At 46.4% G+C, this 21,487-nt stretch overlaps 1 protein-coding gene across 1 annotated transcript in view; it reads left to right on the top strand.

Moving 5' to 3' along the window:
* LOC119406858 (enhancer of mRNA-decapping protein 4) overlaps window positions 1–21,487 on the top strand; it is a 202,582-nt gene that overhangs the window by 169,009 nt on the left and 12,086 nt on the right. The window contains exons 19-24 of the mRNA XM_037673612.2: window positions 825–1,075; window positions 1,196–1,351; window positions 13,781–13,884; window positions 15,353–15,518; window positions 20,881–21,097; window positions 21,231–21,429. Of these exons, the coding sequence (XP_037529540.1) occupies window positions 825–1,075; window positions 1,196–1,351; window positions 13,781–13,884; window positions 15,353–15,518; window positions 20,881–21,097; window positions 21,231–21,429 (1,093 nt within the window). The remainder of the gene's footprint in view (window positions 1–824; window positions 1,076–1,195; window positions 1,352–13,780; window positions 13,885–15,352; window positions 15,519–20,880; window positions 21,098–21,230; window positions 21,430–21,487) is intronic.

Raw genomic sequence — 21,487 nt, 5'->3', positions numbered from 1 at the left:
CGTTAATGTGTTAAGAAGATTATATACACGAACAATGTTTGAGTTTGAGTTTATTCAACCACGTGACAAGTACACGAAAATACACTGTATACGTGGTTTGGTGCGAAGGGAGTGCACATGTGAATGGGAGAAACATTTCGATTGTTCAGTGTGCATTTTAGTGTCATATTACGAGAACTAAACAGCGCGTTTGCGGCCGCACACTGACCCACTACATCATGGATGCCATCCTTACTTTGGAACACGGGCATGCTGAAAAGGTGGGGCTGTGTAAGAAATGGAAAGAACAGGAAGGCATTCTTGCAAAGTGAACAATAACTGAATTTTGCCTACGACTTCCCGCAACTGTTTCAGTCTCATAATAAATAAAGCAGCATTTATTTCAGCAAAGCAAATGAGAAAATTATCGGTAAACTTAAGTACTATTTTTCGGCGCGGTAGCAGTCATGTCTTTCGGTTCTGTCGCTGCCACAGTGCTGTCAAGAAAAGTTGTCGTCGAGTATAGACCCTATTGCCATTTGCTTGCATCTTTTCGGGTGCTGTCTACAAGGGCACCCGAAAAGGTTTAGGACACTTCACTTTTCACGTTAAGCATTGGCCTCTCGCATTTTCTTGTAGTCACCGAGCTCTCTTGTTACTTTGTCAATTTTAGGATGGCTTGTTAAGTTGCCCAGCTTTTGGTTGCAGTCTGTAAGGATGTTACTGAACGTTAATATAAGTTTTTTTCCATCTGTTGCGCACAGTACATTATTAGTGGTTTTTCATTTCACTTTATATTTAGACTTCCACCTAGTTTTGTGCTAATTAACATGTCACTTTTGTAGGTGCAAGCATGCGGCAGGAGGTGATGCACCTCATGTTGCAGAGAAAAGCGCTGCCCATGCAATGGGCGAGCTGGAGCTTGTGATCTCTCGGCTTGCAGAGGAAACTACCGCACTTTCAAAGACTGTAAATTCTCTGAGCTCTCAATTTCGTGAACACCATACAGTGCTTGTGAAGTTGCAAGAAGGACAGTTGTATTGGGATGGACTGCTATCGTCCCTCATGGCTGAAACCAGGGCAAACCTAGGTTCTCGTATCCTTTTGGAGGCATTATTTTTTTTTTCCTTTTGCTTGTTGGCAAATGAAGTCACTTAATGGCTTTTTGTACCATACTGCCATTTGAGCCACATCTTCCTTGACATCTACATGTTAGTGGGGGCTGTAGAAGCTGCCATTACTCGGCTAAGTGAAGCACAGAAGTCTGGCATTGATAAACAAGCAAGCATTGTAGCCCAGAGCTTGGCCACCATGCTTGGCTCTCACCTCGAAAAATCCATTGCCAATGAATTCAAGAACTCTGTTGTCCCAAGTAAGTGCTACTTTTCATTTTCGTTAATGACTACTGGCACTTATACAGAAGAGCTTTTTTCTGTGCAGTACAGTCGAATCCCGCTTTAACGAATACTGCTACAACGAAATTTCCGCCAGAGTGAATAATTTTAGATTCCCAGTCAGCCGCCCATAGAAAACAATGCGAAAAAGGTCTCGTCACAATGAATGCTTTTTCTGGGTATTTCCGCTTGAACAAAGTTTTCGCGAGTGCCACCACATAAGGAAAAGGAGCTTGCCTAGGATTGCCGCGAAATTCCGCTAGAAACTCGACCATTTCTCGTTGCCAGAGCCGTACGGCTGCATCACAAGACCCGTGTCATCATCGGAGACATGCTTTCTGCCACCGCACGCACATCCCGGTAAATTATTCGCCGTTGAAATGCTCGGCGACAGATCGTCCATCCGCCATGATGCTGCTGGCGGGTTTGAAGCGCGGGCCACGGAAGAATCGTTCTTCAAGAACTCCCGCCATTGTTGTGACGTAGCATGCAAAACAAAACTACTGCTCGTTGCCACAAGCCCTGCGATCGTGAATGACATCCACAGAGTTTTGAAGGCACACGCGCGGCCAGCGCACACCTAGTCCAAGCGTAACTACATTGTGCCGCAACCGCTGCGAACACAAACGTGGTCGGGTCGACGCGATCATGGGCTCAAGTACGCAGCTAACACACCGGAAGAAACATTAAAGGCAATAAAGTTGTAAAACGACACGAAGTGTTTCGGCTTTCTTTTCGCTTGCTTATGACTGTGGTAGTGCGGAGCTTTGGCACTTCGTTTTCAGTTAGCCTCTAGCGAACTTTGGCACGCTCCTTTGCGGCGCTACGCGCTTGGCACGCTTCGAGGGTGGCCTGCATATCGCATTCGCTCGTGTATAACCCACGTGTACAATTCGCGTAGTGACGCAAAGCCGTCTTCCTTGCATTACTGTGAAGCCAACTTGCGCACCGAAATTCGCATACAGTCGAACCCGCTTATAACGAACTCCAAAGTGTCGCGAAAAGTGGTCGCTATATCAATAGTTCGTTGTATATGGACTCGCCTTTAAAAACGTGCGCTTAGCGGCCAAGCCGGTTTTTTTTTTTTTTTTTTTTTTTTTTCTGTGCACTTTTATTGAAGTGCACCCAACCCCTCCGGTGACAAGCTAAGCCTTTTCGCGTCGTGAAGCGACGCCCGCTACGTGCTCACAAGCGAATTACCCGCCTTTGCTGTGAACTGACACCGTTTCATCGAAGCGCGGTACTGCCACGTGGAGCCGATCATCCCTGGCTAGTTGCGTGCAGCGCGTCCCCTACTCGGCTCGCGGAGTCGCTGCCGGGCCGCTTGCTGTATGCCGTATGCGCGCGTTTGTACGTTCTTCGTGCCTGCTTCACTCCGGACCATGCACGGGTGCGGCGAGTAGCCTGTTCGTTCAACGCGGCGAAAACAAGCATTTTGCAAGCAACGCGCACTCTAAGTCTCCGCGATGCTCTCGCGGCCCTGCACGGCGATACGCGGCGCACTTGAGTTCTCACCTAGTCAAACACGCAGTATACGCTCGCTGCCAGTACATCGACGTTTCTCTGTGCCCACGCCGCTCAACAACAGCGAGCTACTTTCGTTTCAACAAAGCGAGGCGCACTTTAAAGCAGTCTCGCACGACGCGGCGGCGGCGAACTTGCGATCGGCAGCATGGTGCGCTCGTACGCCGTCAATCCGCACAGTGTACGGCGTACGCCACACGCGCAGCTGAGCCGATATCTACAGATGACTGTGATATAAGGTTGTCGGCTATAAGTCGTAACTGCACGTCCATCGACGGCCGCCACCTCGCCTTCGCTCTTTTCTGGTGCTTATCCGCGAAGGCATCGCCGCAATCGCGCGGAAATCGTTATCACCAATCGACCGGTCTCTGCCGTAACCGAAAAGACGGACGACCTTTTGCGGCACATTGTGGCGTGGACGAGTTTAGGGACGCAGTGAACCGTTATGCGATGAAAGTTATCGCGGTTATCACTTCTTGCATTTATGTCTTCTTGCGTTCCAAGGCATTATTTGGTTCATCATAGGCGGTCGTAGCTGCAGAGAACGGCGTCAGGAAAGGTTACCGTGCGAAAGCTGACCGCAAGGCTTCATGCTGCCTCTTTTTTTTTTCCCTCACTGCCATTCTGCCACTGAAGAAAAAGCTCGAAAGTGAGCGACCTCGCTCGCAGCGTCCGAAATCTGCGTGCGGTGCTCGCCGATCAGGGATATCTTAGTCGCGAGTAAACTGGAGCGGGGCACGCGCGAGCGCGCGTCCCTCTCACGCTTTAGAAGGCTGTTTTAACTTTTTTTTTCGCTTCGTATGCACCATATTTTTACCGCGACCGTGTCTGAAGTGTTCGTTGTAAAAGTAGGAGGCTTTGAAAAATGTTCGCTATATGTGGACGCAGCTTCAATGTTTAGCATATGAAAATCGTAAGTGCACTGAAATATGGTCATTATAACCGATAGATCGTTATACGTGGGATCGTTATAAGTGGGTTCGACTGTATAACCCGCACCCAGAGTTTAGCAATTTTCTGTATAATTCGTGCGTGTTATATGCGAGAAAATACATTCACTCAGTGTGCGGCTTAGTACGTCCGAGTTAGCGAGAGTTAAATGCAAAGGACAATGCATGCACTTGCCGGGACCAAAGGACGAGTCATGATCATCAGATCTTCCTAACTTTTGTGGTCTATAGATAAAATTTCGCTGCAACGAACTTCCGCGACAACGAACTTTATAGCGCGTCCCGTCAATTTCGTTGTAGCGGGATTTGACTGTATGTACATGTGCATAAAAATGATTTCAGTCACCACTATCTGAGCTGCAGAAATTGCTGTTCAAATAAAAATGATGTTAATGCAAAGTCTTAGTGCTAGTGGTAATTCAATTGAATAAGCATGTTTACTGTATTAAACACAATATGAAATCGGGAACAGCCACCTTTCTAGGAGTACGCATTTGGGCTGGTTCGTTCATGATAACGAGTAGCAAAGCAGCGCTGAAACAATAGGATGAAGAAAAGATACAGACCACGGCGCTAACAACCAAATGTGTTTATTCTTCTAGTCATGATATATGTATATAGCCCACCACTATCACATTGAAACAAAAAAGAAAGAAACACGATGAACGCGCGCATCTCACTTCTGAAGCTTATCATGTCCACATGACTGGGCAGAGACAATGAACTTTATCAATGGTACAGGAATGATACCATATATACCCTTGTAAGGGCCGGACTTCTTTTTTTCGAAATTTTTGCTTGGTGCGGCCCTTACACGAATGAGGCCGATGACAGCTCACCAAAGGTCTGTACTGTTTCCGCGACAGTAGCAGAGTGTAAGAGAGTCGCAAATGACATTCCAGGAATGTTTTTATTACGATTCCATTTCGCTATCGCTGTCCTCATTCTCGGAAGAGCTCGCCTCGGCGTCGGCGTCCTCCCAGAGACATTCATCCTCAGCGCCGCTCATGCAGTTTGAAATTCCAGTCACCATGAAGCTTTTCGCGACTTTTTCAAATGACACGCCACGCCACGCACTCAAAATCCACGCACACACTTGTTGTAGCGATGCCCACTTCAGCTGTCCTGTAGGGGTCTTCTCATGATGTCCTCCAGCCATCCATTCCGAGTAGCATCGGCGAAATTCCGATTTAAACGGACGATTAACGCAGACGTCGAGCGGCTGCAGCACACTCATCAGTCCTCCAGGAATAACGGCCAAGTCCGTACAAGTCGTGGCGAGTCGGTTCTTGACGCGGTCCGTCAAGTGGCCCCTGAAACTGTCCAGAACAAGGAGGGCTTTCTGTTGTAAAAGGCCTCCAGGTCTGTTTGCCCAGGCGGTCTTTATCCAATCTACGACGAGTTTCTCGGACATCCAACCCTTTTCCTGGTCACGTACGATGATTCCCTGAGGGAACTTCTCTTTAGGGAGAGTCTTTCACTTGAATACGACGTACGGCGGAAGTTTTCTGCCATCTGCCGTGATGCACAGCATCACAGTGCATCTTTGACGTTCTGCGCCGGTCATGCGCACAGACACACTTTTCGCACCTTTTAAATCCACTGTGGTGCTTTCTGGTGCATCGAACCACTCAGGAGTCTGGTCCGCATTCCCAATTTGGGAGAGGTCGTACTCATGCTCCCTCCTGAGGCCATTTACAAAGCGATGGAACTTAATCACATGGCTTTCGTACTCGCTTGGAAGCCTTTGACAAAGCGTTGTTCGGCGGCGGATGGAGAGCTGGTTACGGTTCATAAACCGCGTAGCCCACCCCCGACTTGCCTTGAATTGTGCCTGGGGTATTTCCATGTGGTGAGCGATGGCCAGGGCTTTCACGCGGATCATGTCAGTTGAGACGGCGTACCCGTCCCTTCGAGTGTCGATGACATATTTGACAAGTTCGCCTTCGAGTACTTGCACTTCTTTCTGCAAAATGCTTTTCGGCTCCTGTTGGTAGCAGCGAGGGCATCTTTCTGTTTCATCCAATAACGCATGCGCTTCTCATCGACGTCAAATTTGCGTCCAGCTTCTCGCTTGCCGTGCTTCTCGGCATATTCAATCACTTGCAGTTTAAAGGCTGCAGTGAAAGATCTCAAGTGCCGGCCCATCGTCCCTCACCTGTGATGGCTCAAACAGGGCTCACTACTACAGACAAAGTGACATCGACAACACCGATCTGAAGAAACACTGCCAAACTACCCACACGATGCCAACAATGCGCCACACAAAGCAATAAAGGCGCCGTCGAGGTCGGCGGAAGCGGAAAAGCTGGCAGCACCATCTAGCTGCAATTTAACTAACTACACTTTTCTGGCGGGACTTTTTGAATTTTTTTTTTTCAAAATTCCCCCTCCAAAGTAGGGGTGCGTCCCTTACACGAGGGCAGCCCTTACACGAGTATATACGGTATCTTCGGAAGGAGGCAAATCGAGGGGAGGCTTACTCATGCCTCGCCGCTATTGTGGATATGATATGATAAGCTGCAGAAGTGAGATGCGCGCGTTCATCATGGTATTTTGACAGGAATGTTGAATCTTTAAAAGATGGCTGGCAACCGTAATCATTACAATAAAGAGACAGTTGACTATCTCTAGCTTTTTTACCTTGTTCGAATGCTCGCGCATGCAGTCATAAGTGCACTGCCCCATTTGACCAACATACAGTAGACTCCCGATAATTCAAACTCAACAGGACCTCAGGATTTTGTTTGAATCATCAAAAGTTCTCATAAGTATGAGTCAGGGCAACATGCCAAATAGCGTTGTGATGTTTGTTTCTCAGGGCCGCAATAACATCATAGACAGCTCTGAATGATTAGAGGTAAAGTTTTTAGACATTGATCATACTGGTACTCGTGTGTGTTGTGTCCCATGACAGCTAGTAGCCCCTTCCCAATATTTGGACACTTTCATACATGACACCAATGTACCGCGCCAAAAGTTACTTTAAGAAGCGTTCGGTTTTCAACCTTCTTTTCGAACCTTCTGGCCTTGGAGAACCCCAACGGCTTTTCCATAGTGCCGTGGAACCCGAACTTTATCATGTGCTTTTAGCATGAGCAGATTTGGAATTAGCGGGGAGGGGGTGATGATGCTTCTCGGTGCACGCAACCACAGTTTAACGCCACCGCATTGGAACTCGCGATAATGTATAGATTATTGTGAGTCCCGCCGCCCCCCTTTTTCCGCCCTGTCCATGCCACTTAGAGAGTCGTGTAAAGCACCCGCATTCAGTGCATGCTTCAGGCACCACATGCCATAAGCAATGTATTCAGGTCAATGAAGCGCCGGACATACAAAAGCCTGTTTTGTCTTTTGCGTAACAAAGCAACAAAGCATGCCAGTCACACTGTGCTCGTGTAGCCCACAGCTGGCATAAAGCAATGCTTCTTGAGTGTATCGAAATGCTCATTGCACATTTTTATTTTCCAAAACCGACATAGTGCAGTGGCAAATCAGCGTGTATAAAAACTGAGCCATGTGAACGCCAGCGCGCCATGAGGCACAAAGCATCCCACGTGTCCATTATTGCAGTTTGAACAGCCAATATCTTTCATATCTCGACTTGCAGAATTACCGAATTATCCCTGCACACGTGTTGCAAACTGTGCTAACATGCATGAATTACTAGCACTCCTTGCGCTGCACTCTGTCACCACAGGTCCGCAAAGCACAGATTTCATGGCGCGCACTAAACGTCGAGTCTTTAATGCCACTACCACGTGGGTCTTGCTTCCTGCAGACACCCGATGTTCGGATGCAACGTGCGATGACTTCGCTAAATGCAAAATTTTTTGCAAGTTTTCTTGCCGCAGTCATAAATTAGATGCTGGGGGGGGGGGGGGGGGGGGGGGTAAACATGAGCGGATCACACTTGTTCTGACAGCTCGCGGAACCCTAAAATGCCCTTCACGGCACCCCTGAGTTCCGTGTGGGGCATTTTAGGGTTCCGCGATTTTTTACAGCAAAGCTGTTAAAGCCTCGCTAGGTTGGTCATGCCGTCCGCAGCAACGTTACTAGAACAAACTCAGTTTAAAAGCTCCGCCGGAGAGGCGGTCCGCGTGGCGGTCGTGAGAACTAGTGGCGCTGCAGTCACGTCTAGCTCCCGCGGCTGGCGCTTGTGATCGGCGCCGCCGATGTACGAGCGCACGTGGGTTACAGCGTCGTCTGCGCTTTGTTAGCTCGTCATTTTTGCGACTGTTCTTGACAAGGCTTAGCGTCTTGTACGAAGACACGTGCATGATGTAGGAAGCGTAACGAGGGCGAACAGATTCACAGTGCGGTATTCCGACTTCCTTTGCGCCGGGCTGCAAGAGCGGCTACCCCGCAACGGCGACTCCGCTTCACGACACTTCTTCGGACCTGCAAAAGACCCTACGAGGCTACGGCAGTCAAGCTTTGCATCGCAAAGATAGAAAGCTTACTGCGAAATGCAAGGTCTGTGACGTTCATTTTGAGAGTGATGACATTGTAAAGCACTAACGTCGTGTCGTTCCCGGACAAGAAGTTTTGATCCCACGTAAAAGTGGGAACTCTCGCCAGGTGCCGTGCCGCGCTTGTTCCCAGCACTTCCACCCCACATTTCAAAGCCAAAATGTTCGGGGTTTAGGCGCAAATCCCCCCCCCCCCCCCCCCAAAAAAAAAACGCACGGCGTCCCGCGAAAGCCCAGTGCCCAATTTGGAGGAGCCGCCAGAAATAGAACAGCAAAACGAAAGGCAGGAGATTACCTATATACGCTACCGAGACTGAGAGTTGCATCACACTGACATTCGATCAGTTGTCAGCTGTCGCTATGCCTTCAAAGCAGTGGATTTTCGAGAGATTTTGCGACGAGGTATTGAACAAGATGTGCGGAATATTTTACACTCGCCGGCTCGGGAACGGACTGCTCAGCGCAAAAATTTGACACGGTACACATAGAAAAGACGAGGACCAGCGCTGGTCCTCGTCTTTTCTATGTGTACCGTGTCAATTTTTTTGCGCTGAGCAGTTTAATAATGGAATACCATAACTAGCCCAATCCCACAATTTGCTTCGGGAACGGAGACTTACTTGTGCAAAAGATAATTGTAGTTGACGAGCAGTTTAACTGCGTAGTGAACGGGTACAGCACGAAACGCAAACGGCTGTCGTACAGTGTAAGAAGTGCTGCGGGCATGGAACATCTGCTCGGTGAAGTTGAAAAACTGAAGTTTAATACTGACGACTCTTCTAGCGACAGAGTACGCGCGAATAACTGCTCGGTGCTCACATCACCGCCGATCTGTTCGAATTGTTTAAGGCACCGTAGAAGGATGCGACATAGAAAGATGAGACACCGAAAATACAACTATCCGCTGAAAAAACTACTCAGAGACGACATCTATTCGATGTAATCGCACACTGAGATTTCATTTACCGAATTCTCGTAAAATTTTCCGATTTTGGGTCAGTATCTCTTTAACCGTCGCGAAAACGTGTCTTGTAAACATTGCAAAGCATTGGTGATGTTTTTCGAGAAAGTTTTTTTCAATAGATTGTAGAAACATGAGTACTGTTTTTCTAGAACGTTCTTGTATCTCTGTAAGTACGCTTCTTTGTGCACTATAAAGGCTTTTACAAACGTGTTGGGTTGTTCTTGGTCTAGCTAAGACGGCAGCGGCTAAAATTGTGGTGGTCGTTATAAAAATTACTCTGAAAACCCTCATTCGCTTAGAAACTCCTATGCTTAGAAGTTAAGCGCAATGTAGACAGCTCAAATATTGTCACAGGGTCGTGACGTCGACGAAGGCAGCAGTCAGCAGGTCCGAGATGAAACTTTTTATTTGGCCGAACTTGTGGCCGGGAAACTGAAGGTCAAACTACAGCAATACACTGATAGCAGCGAACAGAGCGTCGACCGTCGTTCAAGTGACAAGCGGTCAAGCGCGTTGGCTTTTATACAGGCGCTATTGAACTTTCCAGCGATATCGCTGGTGGCGGCGTTATCTCTCGACAAAGCTGGAACATTAGCGTGCAGCGCGCAATCTTACCAAAACGATCTATTACAATCGCGAAGCTTCTCGAACACAGCTTCGCGGACAGCGTCGAGCGTTGATAACCGTCCTTGCTGGTCAAACCCGAATACATCAAAATAAAACAAGAAGTGGGCGTGGCAATATAGACCGAACATCGATTCTTAGCCAATCAATGAACAACGCACGCGGGCCTATGCATACAGACGACCTTATACATATCCACTTAAGTATCCACCTAACTAGTACAATAAGAAAGTTGCCGCGCAGTTGCCGCGAGCAACTGCGCGGCGGACCGTAGCGTTATGCCGTGGCAGCAGACGACGCGCCGATAGTGGCGCAAGACGGAACTGCAGCGCCGCTAGTTCTCGCGACCGCCGTTCGGACCACCCTCCTCCGCTGGCGGAGATACGGAGCTCTGAAACTGAGTTTGTTCTAGTAACGTTGGTCCGCAGCATCGCCAAGGCGGTAGAGAGTGAAAGCAGGGCATAGTCAAGTATGGAGAGAGTGATAGCATATCGCAGCATAGCTGATGCGAGGTGAACAGGAGGGAGCATGTGAAAGTTCAGGAGCGTCAGCGCATAGGGGGCCGGAGCTTAGTGATGGGTGAGGGGGGGGGGGTGTCGTAGGTGGGCAGAGCCTAGCGACACAGGAGGTCGAGCTCCCATTCGGCCAATGCGCAGCCTCACTGGGGGAGCAGACGACATGACAGGGGTAATGATGTCATTGCTCTCCATTAAAAGCCACGTACTCGCTTTAGCAGGTGCTGGTGGCCTCTTTCTTGTAGTGGAAAGAAGTTGCGTGGTTCATCATTTGCTTCTCTGAGCTATGGCGAAGACTAAGCCCCGCATTCTGAAACGGTCCTTACTAAGGTTCCCTCACTGAGGCCCTCTTTGGTGCTCCCTCAAGTTAGGTAGCGCTAAGGCTACCTTCAGGCCTCCTTACCTTGCTACTTGCACTGAAAGGGCGCTTCTCTGCAGTACTTTGTCAGTGACAGTGTGTCCAATTTCTTATTTTCGATCGATGCCTTTTACTTCTGCACAAGCTCGCTATTATTGTATCCTCGTCATTGTTGGAAAATTGCTTGCCAGGCATGTTTTCGGACGTACGGCTGTCAATTTTTCGTTAAGATTGCGCAGCACGAAGAGGACAAAGCATTTTACAGGAATACAGAAAAAAGAAGAGACTCAAGGAATACGAAACGGTAGGCCCCCTCAGCAACCACCATTCGTGCTGGCGTCTTCCAGGAATGACACTTCTTGTTTGGATTAGGCTAACAATGGCTTCTTATGCATGGGCATTCTTCACATGCCATGTGGGCTGCTTCCACAATGAGGCAGGTGCGGTCGTCCGTATAAGAGAAAAATCACATTGGTCTTAGCAAACACAGGGGGTGCAGTAACCCTCCTGACATGCAGCCTGTTGCTGCTCCAGTTTTTTTACATGATCCTCATGAAATTACGTTCTTTTGAATTGATCAATGAGCATCCTTCAGACAACAGCCTATGCTTCTTAGACTTGGAACTCAAGTTCTCAAATAGCCATGTATGTCGGGGTTATGCGCCTAGGTCTCAAAATAGTAGAGCTGTACGAATAGCAAAATTTTGAGTGCGAAGCAAATTTGAATAATAAAATGTGAGTGATAATCGAATCGAATATTTTTCGAATAGTTGTCGAATATTTTTTTTAATACTTCAAAGCAAAATTACACAAAAAAAGTTGCAGAGGATCCCTAAGCATATTCTTATGAGACAGCAACATGAAAGTGCTTGTTTTGGCTAGGCTGGTGAAGTGCTGCAGGGGTAATGTTCCCTAGTTGTCTTATCAAGAATGAGGCAATGCAGAGGCCGAATTGTATTTATTTACATGATTTGGTGCAACCAATGTGGTGTCAACAACAGTTTACATGCAAAAGGGAAAGACGCTATTACCTCAACCTCTCTTCCTCTTTCAACTCCTGTGGAGACCCAACTGATCTGGCGGACAAGGGCCCTCTCCCTTCGAGTCCGAGTTCCTAATCTGCCCCATAGATGTCAATGTATAAGAGCATCTGAAATTTGGGACGCTGAAACTCTTAGGCATCCAATTTGTGGGACTTTCTGCCCGAATTTCAGGTCCGAAACGGCATTAATGCCCCCTCCTCTGTCGCGTCTCTCGATAATCTCGTAGGTTCGGGCCAGCGCTCTCGTGAGTGCATCCGATTGCGACCGTGAGAGTCCGAAAGGCAGCTTTGCCGCAATGCCAGAGTGTGATAGGGTGAAGCATATCGAAAATCTGAAGGGGCCACTGTCACGGTGATGTCTTTACGGATAAGCACCGGAAATGCACGGAGGCGTGATGGCGGCAGGCGGCAAACACGCCTAACCCTTATGATAAGCATCTTCGGCTAACTGCTCAGTAGTGCATATGGCCTAGCGCAGTGTCATGCGTATAACTCAAACGCGCCGCGCCGCCGTTCATGCTGCCTCTTTGTGCGACACCGCTAAGTGCGCAGCACAGACGAGTTGCCTTTATGAACGAAAGCAGCTCGCCATCGCCGCACCCGTGTGTGATCGGGAACGGAGTGGCCATGTCGTAACTCGGCCTATCCGAACGAACGCTAGCTATCACGGCAAACGCAAGCACCCCGGCAGTCACAGCGTCAGCTCGGTTGGCAATGTGCTGCACACAACTAGGAACGATCGGCTTCACGTGGCAGCAAATGCTGCTTATCTGCAGAGATTCGGCGATGCGTGTGCACACAAGTCATCCGCTCTTCCGCCACAGTCTTTGCGTTCCGTGTCATCGTTTCCAAATGCTCCATGCATGAGAGCCGTAATCTATTCCGCGCTTTGCTGGTATCAGCGGCACTCATGTCGAGACATTAATTTGCAATTGGCGGTTGGCACGTAGTTAAGCGGGGTTCGCGGCAGGCACCGAATGTATTCACGAGAGCCTGACTGCGTACCCAAATGCCTGATAAGTGTACTGGGAGGCATTAAAACTATTTCGGACGTGGCTGCGGAATAAAAAAGCATGAATTCGTTTTTTCGGACAATTTCACGGTCCCTAGAGAGTTGGAAAAATCGGTTGTTGGCATTGTTTATCTTCCAGCAGTTCGAATAGTTAAATCCCGGTGCAAATCGAATAGCAAGCATTATTCGAAACATATTCGAAAGTTCGAATATTCGCACACCCTTACAAAATAGCCTTTTCCCTTTTTCCTTTGCACACTCGAAGATTGCCAAGCGTGGTATTGCAAGGGCTTGCATGAAGGCGGCACTTGACAGGTCCTGTGACCACCAAGTTGAAGTGATTTTTCTTTCACAAGTAGCACATCTGAAACTTGCAAGTTTCCCAGTAACGCTTTTGACCAGCATCGCCGAAAGCCTGGTAGCAGGTATTAAAAATAAGCACTAAGCAGCGGTTCAGTCAGAAACACTCTCGCGGCAAACCATAGCAGTTATCCCTTGTGTGCACAAGTTAGTGCACAATCTCAAGAAGTGTTTGGCAGGGCAGGCAGATGACAAATCTTGGTTGTCAGTTGTGCCAGTCTTTGTCAATATCAATGTCTAGCACAAATATAAAAATTACTAAAAATGAGACATTACAGCTTCCTTCACACGCGTGCCTCAATGCCATAGATTTTGTTTCTTGCAGCGCCCGCTGAGGTGGTGCAAAAAGGTGCAGGCTTAATACTCGCTTATAGTGTTTGTTTATAACAGTGCACAGGTGCCTTAATTTGCTCGCCCAATACACCCTGCGTATCTGTTCTATAGCTAAAAACTTTGCTGTAAAGAAGGAGTGTACACTGTAATCATGGAAATTGATCGCAGAAGTAGTAGGTGTTATGTTTTCTTTGAAAAACACATTTGACAAGACTCAGTATTTTCTTCCAACACCTTTTTTTTTTTTTTCCAGCTGTGACAAAGGTTATTGAAACAACAAGGTGTGAAATTTCTAGGAGGCTCGAGACGACTGAAGCAGTGATCAGAGATACCATTATCAAAGCAGTCAAAAGCAAGGTTAGTGTTTATGCACTTTTAGTAATGAAACAATTTTTTTAAGAGAGGAATGATCATTCTGTGGTATACAAAATGCTACTGTTTTGTGGAAAGGTGTACATCAGTCAAACATACCGGTGTACCAGAGGCCGACTCTTAAGATTTCCTTAGCTCAGTGGATATCAATGAAGTTCACTGGATACATTCCACTGCACACTACTGTTGTTTGATGTACAGACGGGTCCACTGTTAAAGGGAACACTTGCATTTTGGGTATCTCTGGATTTCGCTCTCCTGCAAAAGCATAGTGGTTTAGATCTGCATAACACTACTGGTGGTTGACAGTTCCTAACCCTTATGATAGACCAGTAATGTGCACGAACAATCTTTCCGCATCCACTAGCCGTTATGGGGCCAACAAAATGAAAGTTGCTCATTCGAGTGTTCCCTTTAACAGTGGACCCGTCTGTACACCTATCAATTGTGCATTAAGATGTTTCAATGTGCTGTATCCCCCCCCCCCTTTGGCTAGACATTGGTGCGAACTGTCAAAAATGAAATTGTTTTGTTGCAACTTTAGCACTCTGTCCTCTGCCTCTTTTTCTTTTAAAGTGCTGCATCCTTCAAAATGCTTTACAAACAAGCCAAATTTTCAACTCTGTGTAGACAATGTACTTTCCTTTTAGAAAAACGCCGATGCCAGTACTGATACACGTGGTGGTAATATTAATATGAACCACTTGTTTATGCCCCTCTATGAAAGGGGCCACCAATTGTTGCCTGCAGGGGAATGCGATTTGCTGCCTTTCGATATGACGATGTACTGGTGTTGGTAATGCACCATGTGGCTGCTTTTCACTTTTATGATTGCATCATAGAGAATGAGGAGTGGTTGATTTAAAATCTATAAGCTGAAAACTGAACTACGAAAACAGTTTCGTTCATAGTATGGCACTTACGCATGCTAGGCATTACCACTGCTAAAACCGATCAAACTGAATGTGTGGCTGGCAAAGTTGTAAGTACATACAGCCAACACTGCAGCATCACTTCTACCCATCGCTTCACCATCCACAGAGAACATTTTGTAGTGACTGCAACATGTAGTGCTGAATACTACAGCTCATGAACGTCATACTCCTTGATGCTGCTGACTTCCTTTGCAGTCATCTGCTATTCATTCCCAGCATACTTGACGTGCATACATTTGGAATCTATGTGAGTTTATGGATAAAGGTAGTCAGTAAAATTCACTTGTAATAAATGGTGTCCCTCGAGATTTTTGTTTTGCCTAAATGATTGAAATATGCAGGGGCACATGCGCAGTGGATTTCATAGATATCTTGAAAAGCTTGCCTCAAGTCAGTTGGCATTGCTGTGTTTAGTCTGCTTTCCTGCTTCCATTTAGTCACCTTGATAATGTTGTGCATGCTTTGTGCTGTCACTTCAACATGTAGCCTCCACTAAACATATTTTGTTCTTCCTTTAGATGATGGCTGATACCGTAGCTCAAGCTATTGGTGCCTCAGTACAGTCACACGTTCAAGGGGCGTGTCGTGAGATTTTACAAAATACCCTGATTCCATCAATAGACCGCATCTGTCAGAACTTGTTCCTGCAGCTCAACGAGACCTTTCAGAAGGGCACCCGTGAGTGTAAGTACTGTAATTCTTGCTGCCATTTCTGCTTGTACGGCGGGCTCCTGGAACATGTTTCCAAATAATTATAAAATGACCTCACTACTGGCATATGTTCAAAACCCATAGACCACTTCACGTGTCACTGCCGTACTTTTATAGTACAGTAGAACCCCGCTGATACGTTTTTGAAGGGACCGTAGGAAATAAACGTAAGAGACGGGAAACGTAAGAGCCGAAAAACGGGGAAAACGGCAAAATATATATTTAGTGGTACAGAATTTTATTTCAATTCTTACGAGCAGCACGAAAATTGGCGCGCTCAGCCGCGATCTAGTCGATGAATAGAAACGCGGAGCTTAGGACGGCCTTATCCACAGAAATGTAATCAACGTATGTGATTTTTTTAACACCAACAGCTGTAGGCATGAAAGAACTAAGCACACGCAATCATGACCGGCGCGGCGAGTCCGACCGCGAACCGCACGCACGACCATGCGAGCTCCAACCAGCTCGAACTCCTCCCGTTCTCCGACAAATAATGATGATGATGAGTCTACGCCAACGCGATGGCAGAAGTGAATGCCAATCTCGAAGGCCTTGCTTTCGCAAGCAATTACGTCATACACGCCATGTTTGTGCAATGCAAATCTCGGAGGCTATGCTTTTGTCAATAGTAAATGCCAATCTCGAAGGCCTTGCTTTCGCGAGCAGTTACGTCATAGACGCCATCTTTGCAATTTGAATCTCGAAGGCCATGCTTTTGTTTGCATCACTTGAAAGATTCTGTTGCTTGCGCCTCTCATGCGGCTAATATTACGGTCAAACGAGGCCAAGCTGCGTGAAAATGCGTCATGGCCGCTCTCTTTGGTAGTCACTCAGTCGGCTCCGGGCGCACTTCACGACGTATCATACGGGAACGGTCCGACAGTTACGACGTAACAGCGGGGTTCCCAATACATTGTATCCTATGGGAGCTATGCCGGGACCGGCGGAAAACGACGTAACAGCCGGGAAAACGCAGCAGTGAGGAACGTAACAGCGGGGTTCCACTGTATACATCTTTTACGCTTCTATACGGTGATTGATTTTGAGCTGGTTTACAGCCATATTACGTCCTGTCATCGCAATTCATTGGTTAACGTTACCGCCATCTGTCAGTCATAGCACTCTTTAGCCATACCTGGTCCTTGCACCACTAAACACCACATATAACCTCGCCACTGGCCTATAGTCGGGTACAACTGATGGCCTATAGTTGGGTACAATATGATGCACAGAAGCCTGCACCAATGAGCACACGCTGTAGACTGGCATCACAAGGCGGACATTCGGTGACCTCGCCAATGAAGAATGTTGCAAAGTACCTGTGCGGGACTATTTCTTTAGTTGCACAGGAAATCTGCTACATTTCGGTCATTTTAACAGAGGCTGTCATCACTTCTTAAGTTGTATCAAACAATAGATTCCCTTGTGAATTTCCTGCTGCAAAATTTCTTGCAATTGGTCAACTATACGCAGAGTTACATAGTCAAGTAGTACTCGCTGTTGGGCTAGTTGGTTCATGTCTGAATTCAATAGTCAATATCGCACGAAAATCACGACCACACTGAAATACGAAGAAACACATAGACAGGACGGGCGCTCCTGTCTGTGTGTTTCTTCGTATTTCAGTGTAGTCTTGATTTTGGCGCGATATTTACTATTGAATTTAGACATTCGTCACACACCCACAGCTTTTTCTCTCTCCATTTGTTTTTATGAGCGGGCTTGAAGCTGCGTCCAGCAGAGCAGCCAGCAGTGATGCGATTGCTGCCCCAATTGCGCCAAACTGCGCAAAGAGGTAAAACCTGCTATATTTTGGCAGAAATTGCATAATTTGCACCGAGCGTCTACCAAGATATCATTTCTGCAGTCTTTTGGAGAGACAAAAAAAAAAGATGGCAGGCACTCGGAATACATAAGTTACCGTTGTAATTTTTAGTGGTCATTGGAGCATACAGGCGAGAGCTGTGTAGTTGAAACAATCTCTCGAGGCCAGTGACTATGTACTCAACCGAGAATATTATTTGATTGAGCTAATGGTGATGAGCAACTAAATTGCAGTCGCTGCTTAGCTCTTGATTGAGCTTACAATAAGTTCATGCCCAGTCGTCATTCGTGCTACAACTTTCCCTGTTGTGACTACCTTGCCCAGCTGTCATGCACACAGCGTCTCGTAAGCGGTGACTTCAGCCTCGAAGTGCATGCCCTACCGTAAACTTTTGCTCAATTCATATAGATAGTGGCATGCGAAATCATGTAAGCTGGCAGGTTGTATGAAAGCTTGATGTACTGACCCAGGCAGCGATGCCGGGGAGGGGGAAAGTGGAAGCTGAAGTCACCCTGTTTTATAGCAGGTAAACAGTATAAATGTGTTGATCAAAATGTGAAGTTTATATACGCGAGGTTTATTTCAGCACTCTACCACATGTCTAGACTCAATTCAGCCATTAATTCTGTATGTTGAGTTTTCCGGCCAAAAAGAGGGCAAGGGGGGCTCAAGAGATAAGTGCGTGAGCACAGGTGATCACGCCCTGTAAAATGCAGGGTGGAGGCGCCATTAGTATGCTGGAGGATGTATGCTGTGTGGCGGAGTGGTTTAACGTGTCTCGCTGCAAAGTGAGGGACCACAGGTTTAAATCCCTATTTGTGCGCTTGGGCAAACTTTTCTACTGAACTGTTTCTTTTTTCTTTGTGTGTTATATATACATATACAGTGAAACGCCTCTAACGAAGCATGTGGGACCGCAATAATTCTTCGTTATATGCGTCACTTGGTTATATGCATCATGCACATTAATGACCTCAATAAAGCAGATAAACATACTGAGATATAAAAATGCTTATTCAGAGCAGATGCAAACGGCCCTTGGGGGAAAAAATGCATTTTTCTTCTGCAGAGTAGTATAAATTACTGAATGCTCAACTGCCTCCGACCTGACGCTATCGAGGTTCATGGCGTGCTGCGGCACGAGGTCAGGGAGGGAGGAGAGGGATCTGCAGCGCGTCAAATGCAGCTGCCACTTTGCAGCTAGTCATAACTAAAGCCCCTCCATCGCGTCTGCTGCCGCTTTTTTAAGTACTGCCATCTATTGTTTCGACGACGACACCCACTTCCGGAAGGAAGTTCTTGAGCCGCTTCGTTCCGCTTTTTCCTTCCATCTTTTTTCTGCGAACGCATGTGCACACGAGAGAAAGCAAATATTCCATTCTCCGTTTCGCAAGTGTTGTTGTTTTGAGGTTCATCGTAAACTGCCTGCCGCCGAGCGAGTTTTCGCTCTGTGTTTCTGCGTCGCGAGGGCATGGGCGGTCATGGGGTGGGTGTATCAACCGGAAAAGCAGCAGAAACATCATGGCGGCACCTCGGCTTCTGCTAGGCGGGGAGCCGGTGTAAAGGGAGATGGGGAGGACGAGTTGGCGCTACTTAACCTAGGCAGCGGAAAACGCATGGAGGGGCTTTAGTCACAACGCCGGGTGTTTTTTTTTTTTTTTAGCTAGCTGCCACCTCTGCAAGGCCAGCCCGGAAGCTCGCATGCGCCTTGCGGCGTGCCCCCGAGCTTGCCTGCCAGACTGGCTTGGCCCAGGCAGAAGAACAGCTCGCTGCAATATTGCCCTTGTTTTCATAGTTCTTTAAGGGGGGACGTGGCAATGAAAACTATCTTGGTTATTTATGGAGATAAAGTGATGAAATTTGGCATGCAGATGTGATATGTTGTGCTGATATCGTAACTGAAATCTGTTGTAATTTTTGAGTTAGAACACTTGATAGACTCTCATTGTCATCCCAAAATTAATTAAAGAATTATACATAAGTTCATCAAGATTTTTGCATAAGGATATTCACAAGGGCCCATTCTGTGCTGTAAAGCTATTGGTTTATTTTTTAATATTCAAACAAACACAATTTTTTAAAATTTTTTGTACATATTGTCTTACTAACATCTTTTACAAAAAGCCAATTATAAAAATCTGTATGGCTTGCAGACAAATATGGACAGCTTTACGGCACTCCCCAATGTCTCAGGATCTAAGTGCAGAAAACGGAATGGTTATATCTTTATTTGTTGTGAAATGGCACAGGGATGACTGACAGCAGCTGTTCAAAAAATGAAAGCTGAGAAAATGGAGGTAAAAGCTAAGAAAATGGAACTCGGAAGGAAGCTGGTTTTATTTTTCATTGGAGAAATGCAGCTTTGTGGCTATCTTGAGCTCTGTCTGTCCTCTTTATGATGACGCCAATATGGTGGCACTGTGTCAAGGGAAAACTGCAGATTTGCATTTTGTGAAGTCCAATTTCCTCATAGTTTTTGATGACAGCACACTATTAAAATACTTTTTTTTTTTAACTTCTACTGCTTATTTTGGTCTAATATTTAACCATGACGTAAAACATGGTCTCAGGATTGCAGAAAAATAACTTGAAAAATTGAACAATTTGACCAAGTTTACAATTCCCATTGCCACGTCCCACCTTAACAGTCGTCGTGGGATGACTTTGCAGCCCCATTGATGGTTGCTGCATGTTATGTGTGTGGGTAAGTGTATTTGTTATAAAGCAACAGTCCAGTGATGACTTTGCAGCCCCATTGATGGTTGCTGCATGTTATGTGTATGGGTAAGCGTATTCGTTATAAAGCAACAGTCCAGTGACTGGGAGCATATCGATTTCGTTAAACAGGTAAATTTGCTGTAGTTGTCTTCGTTGTAGTGGCGTTCACATTACATAGGAAAGGTAAAAATCCGGCCAGGCCATGGGGCATGCTTTGTTGTACAGGCTGTTTCGTAGTAGAAGCATTCATTGTAGAGGTGTTTAACTGCATATATGTACACTGAAACCTCGATATAACAAACTCGGATATAACGAATTATCGGTTATAACGAAGCAAATTAAGAATGGCCTTGTCATAGATACAATGTTACAAATAAACGTTTGTAACGAATTTTCGGATATAACGAAGTTCATTTCATGGCACATGTGACTTTGTTATAATGAGGTTTGAGTGTATATATAATAACATGCATACATACATATACAGAACGGCATGGCAATGCTGACGGGAAAAACTCGCTGAGAGTGTCCATATAATTAACGCAATAAAACTGATGGAGGTGCACTACTGAAAATTTAGATGAAACAAGAAAATGTCAAATTCCACATCCCTTCCTATGTGAATGAAAGTTCATCTGGTAAATAAATTGTATCAAATTACAGTTCTTGTGTTCATGTTCTACATGTGTCCTTCACAAATTATCATACCATTATACTGGTTATCCCTTCTGTAGTTTAATTTGGAGTATGCAAATCTCTCTCTAATGCTGTTAATTTTTTTGTGTGCAGTTCTCCATCAATCTCAACAGCACATTGAAAAGCAGGGTGAAGCTCGTGCTTCTGAAACCATGAAGAATGTCGAGTCAAATGTGGACCGCAGCCTACAGACCTTTTTACGCGACCACAAAGCTGCACTGGTTCCTCCAGATTTTCGAGCTCCTCTTGATGAGGTTGTGACAAGTGCTCTGCACAACCTAAAGGCAGGACTTCTACAGGCATTGGCTGGGTGAGTTACACTGCCTATGCATCTACAGATCAAGCTCTGAAGTGGTAAAATGAGGAACCAGCCAATTTGATTGATTAAAATTGAATAAGGTGCCCATGAAACCTTGATTTATTTTTAATCCATTGGAATGCAGGCAACAGGAGATGCTTGTGAACAATCTGAGAGAAGAGATGCATGGTGCACTGAAAGAGACTGTAGCCGCAGCTGCATCTGAGGGAATAGGAAGTCGCTCCAATATGAACACACCGGTGCCTATTGCCGACCCCCATCTTGTGCTGCAGCAGATTACTCTTCTAGTGCGTCAGGGCCAGTATAATATGGCTTTTCAGCAGGTGAGTCGACCCACAGCAGTAATGCTGTAACAAATTATAGATATGGAAGTAGGGATGG

This window comes from Rhipicephalus sanguineus, chromosome 1, assembly GCF_013339695.2.
Source record: "Rhipicephalus sanguineus isolate Rsan-2018 chromosome 1, BIME_Rsan_1.4, whole genome shotgun sequence".
Lineage (NCBI taxonomy): Eukaryota > Metazoa > Arthropoda > Arachnida > Ixodida > Ixodidae > Rhipicephalus > Rhipicephalus sanguineus.
Note: the sequence above shows the minus strand (reverse complement) of the source record. Positions and strands in the feature narration are given on the sequence as shown.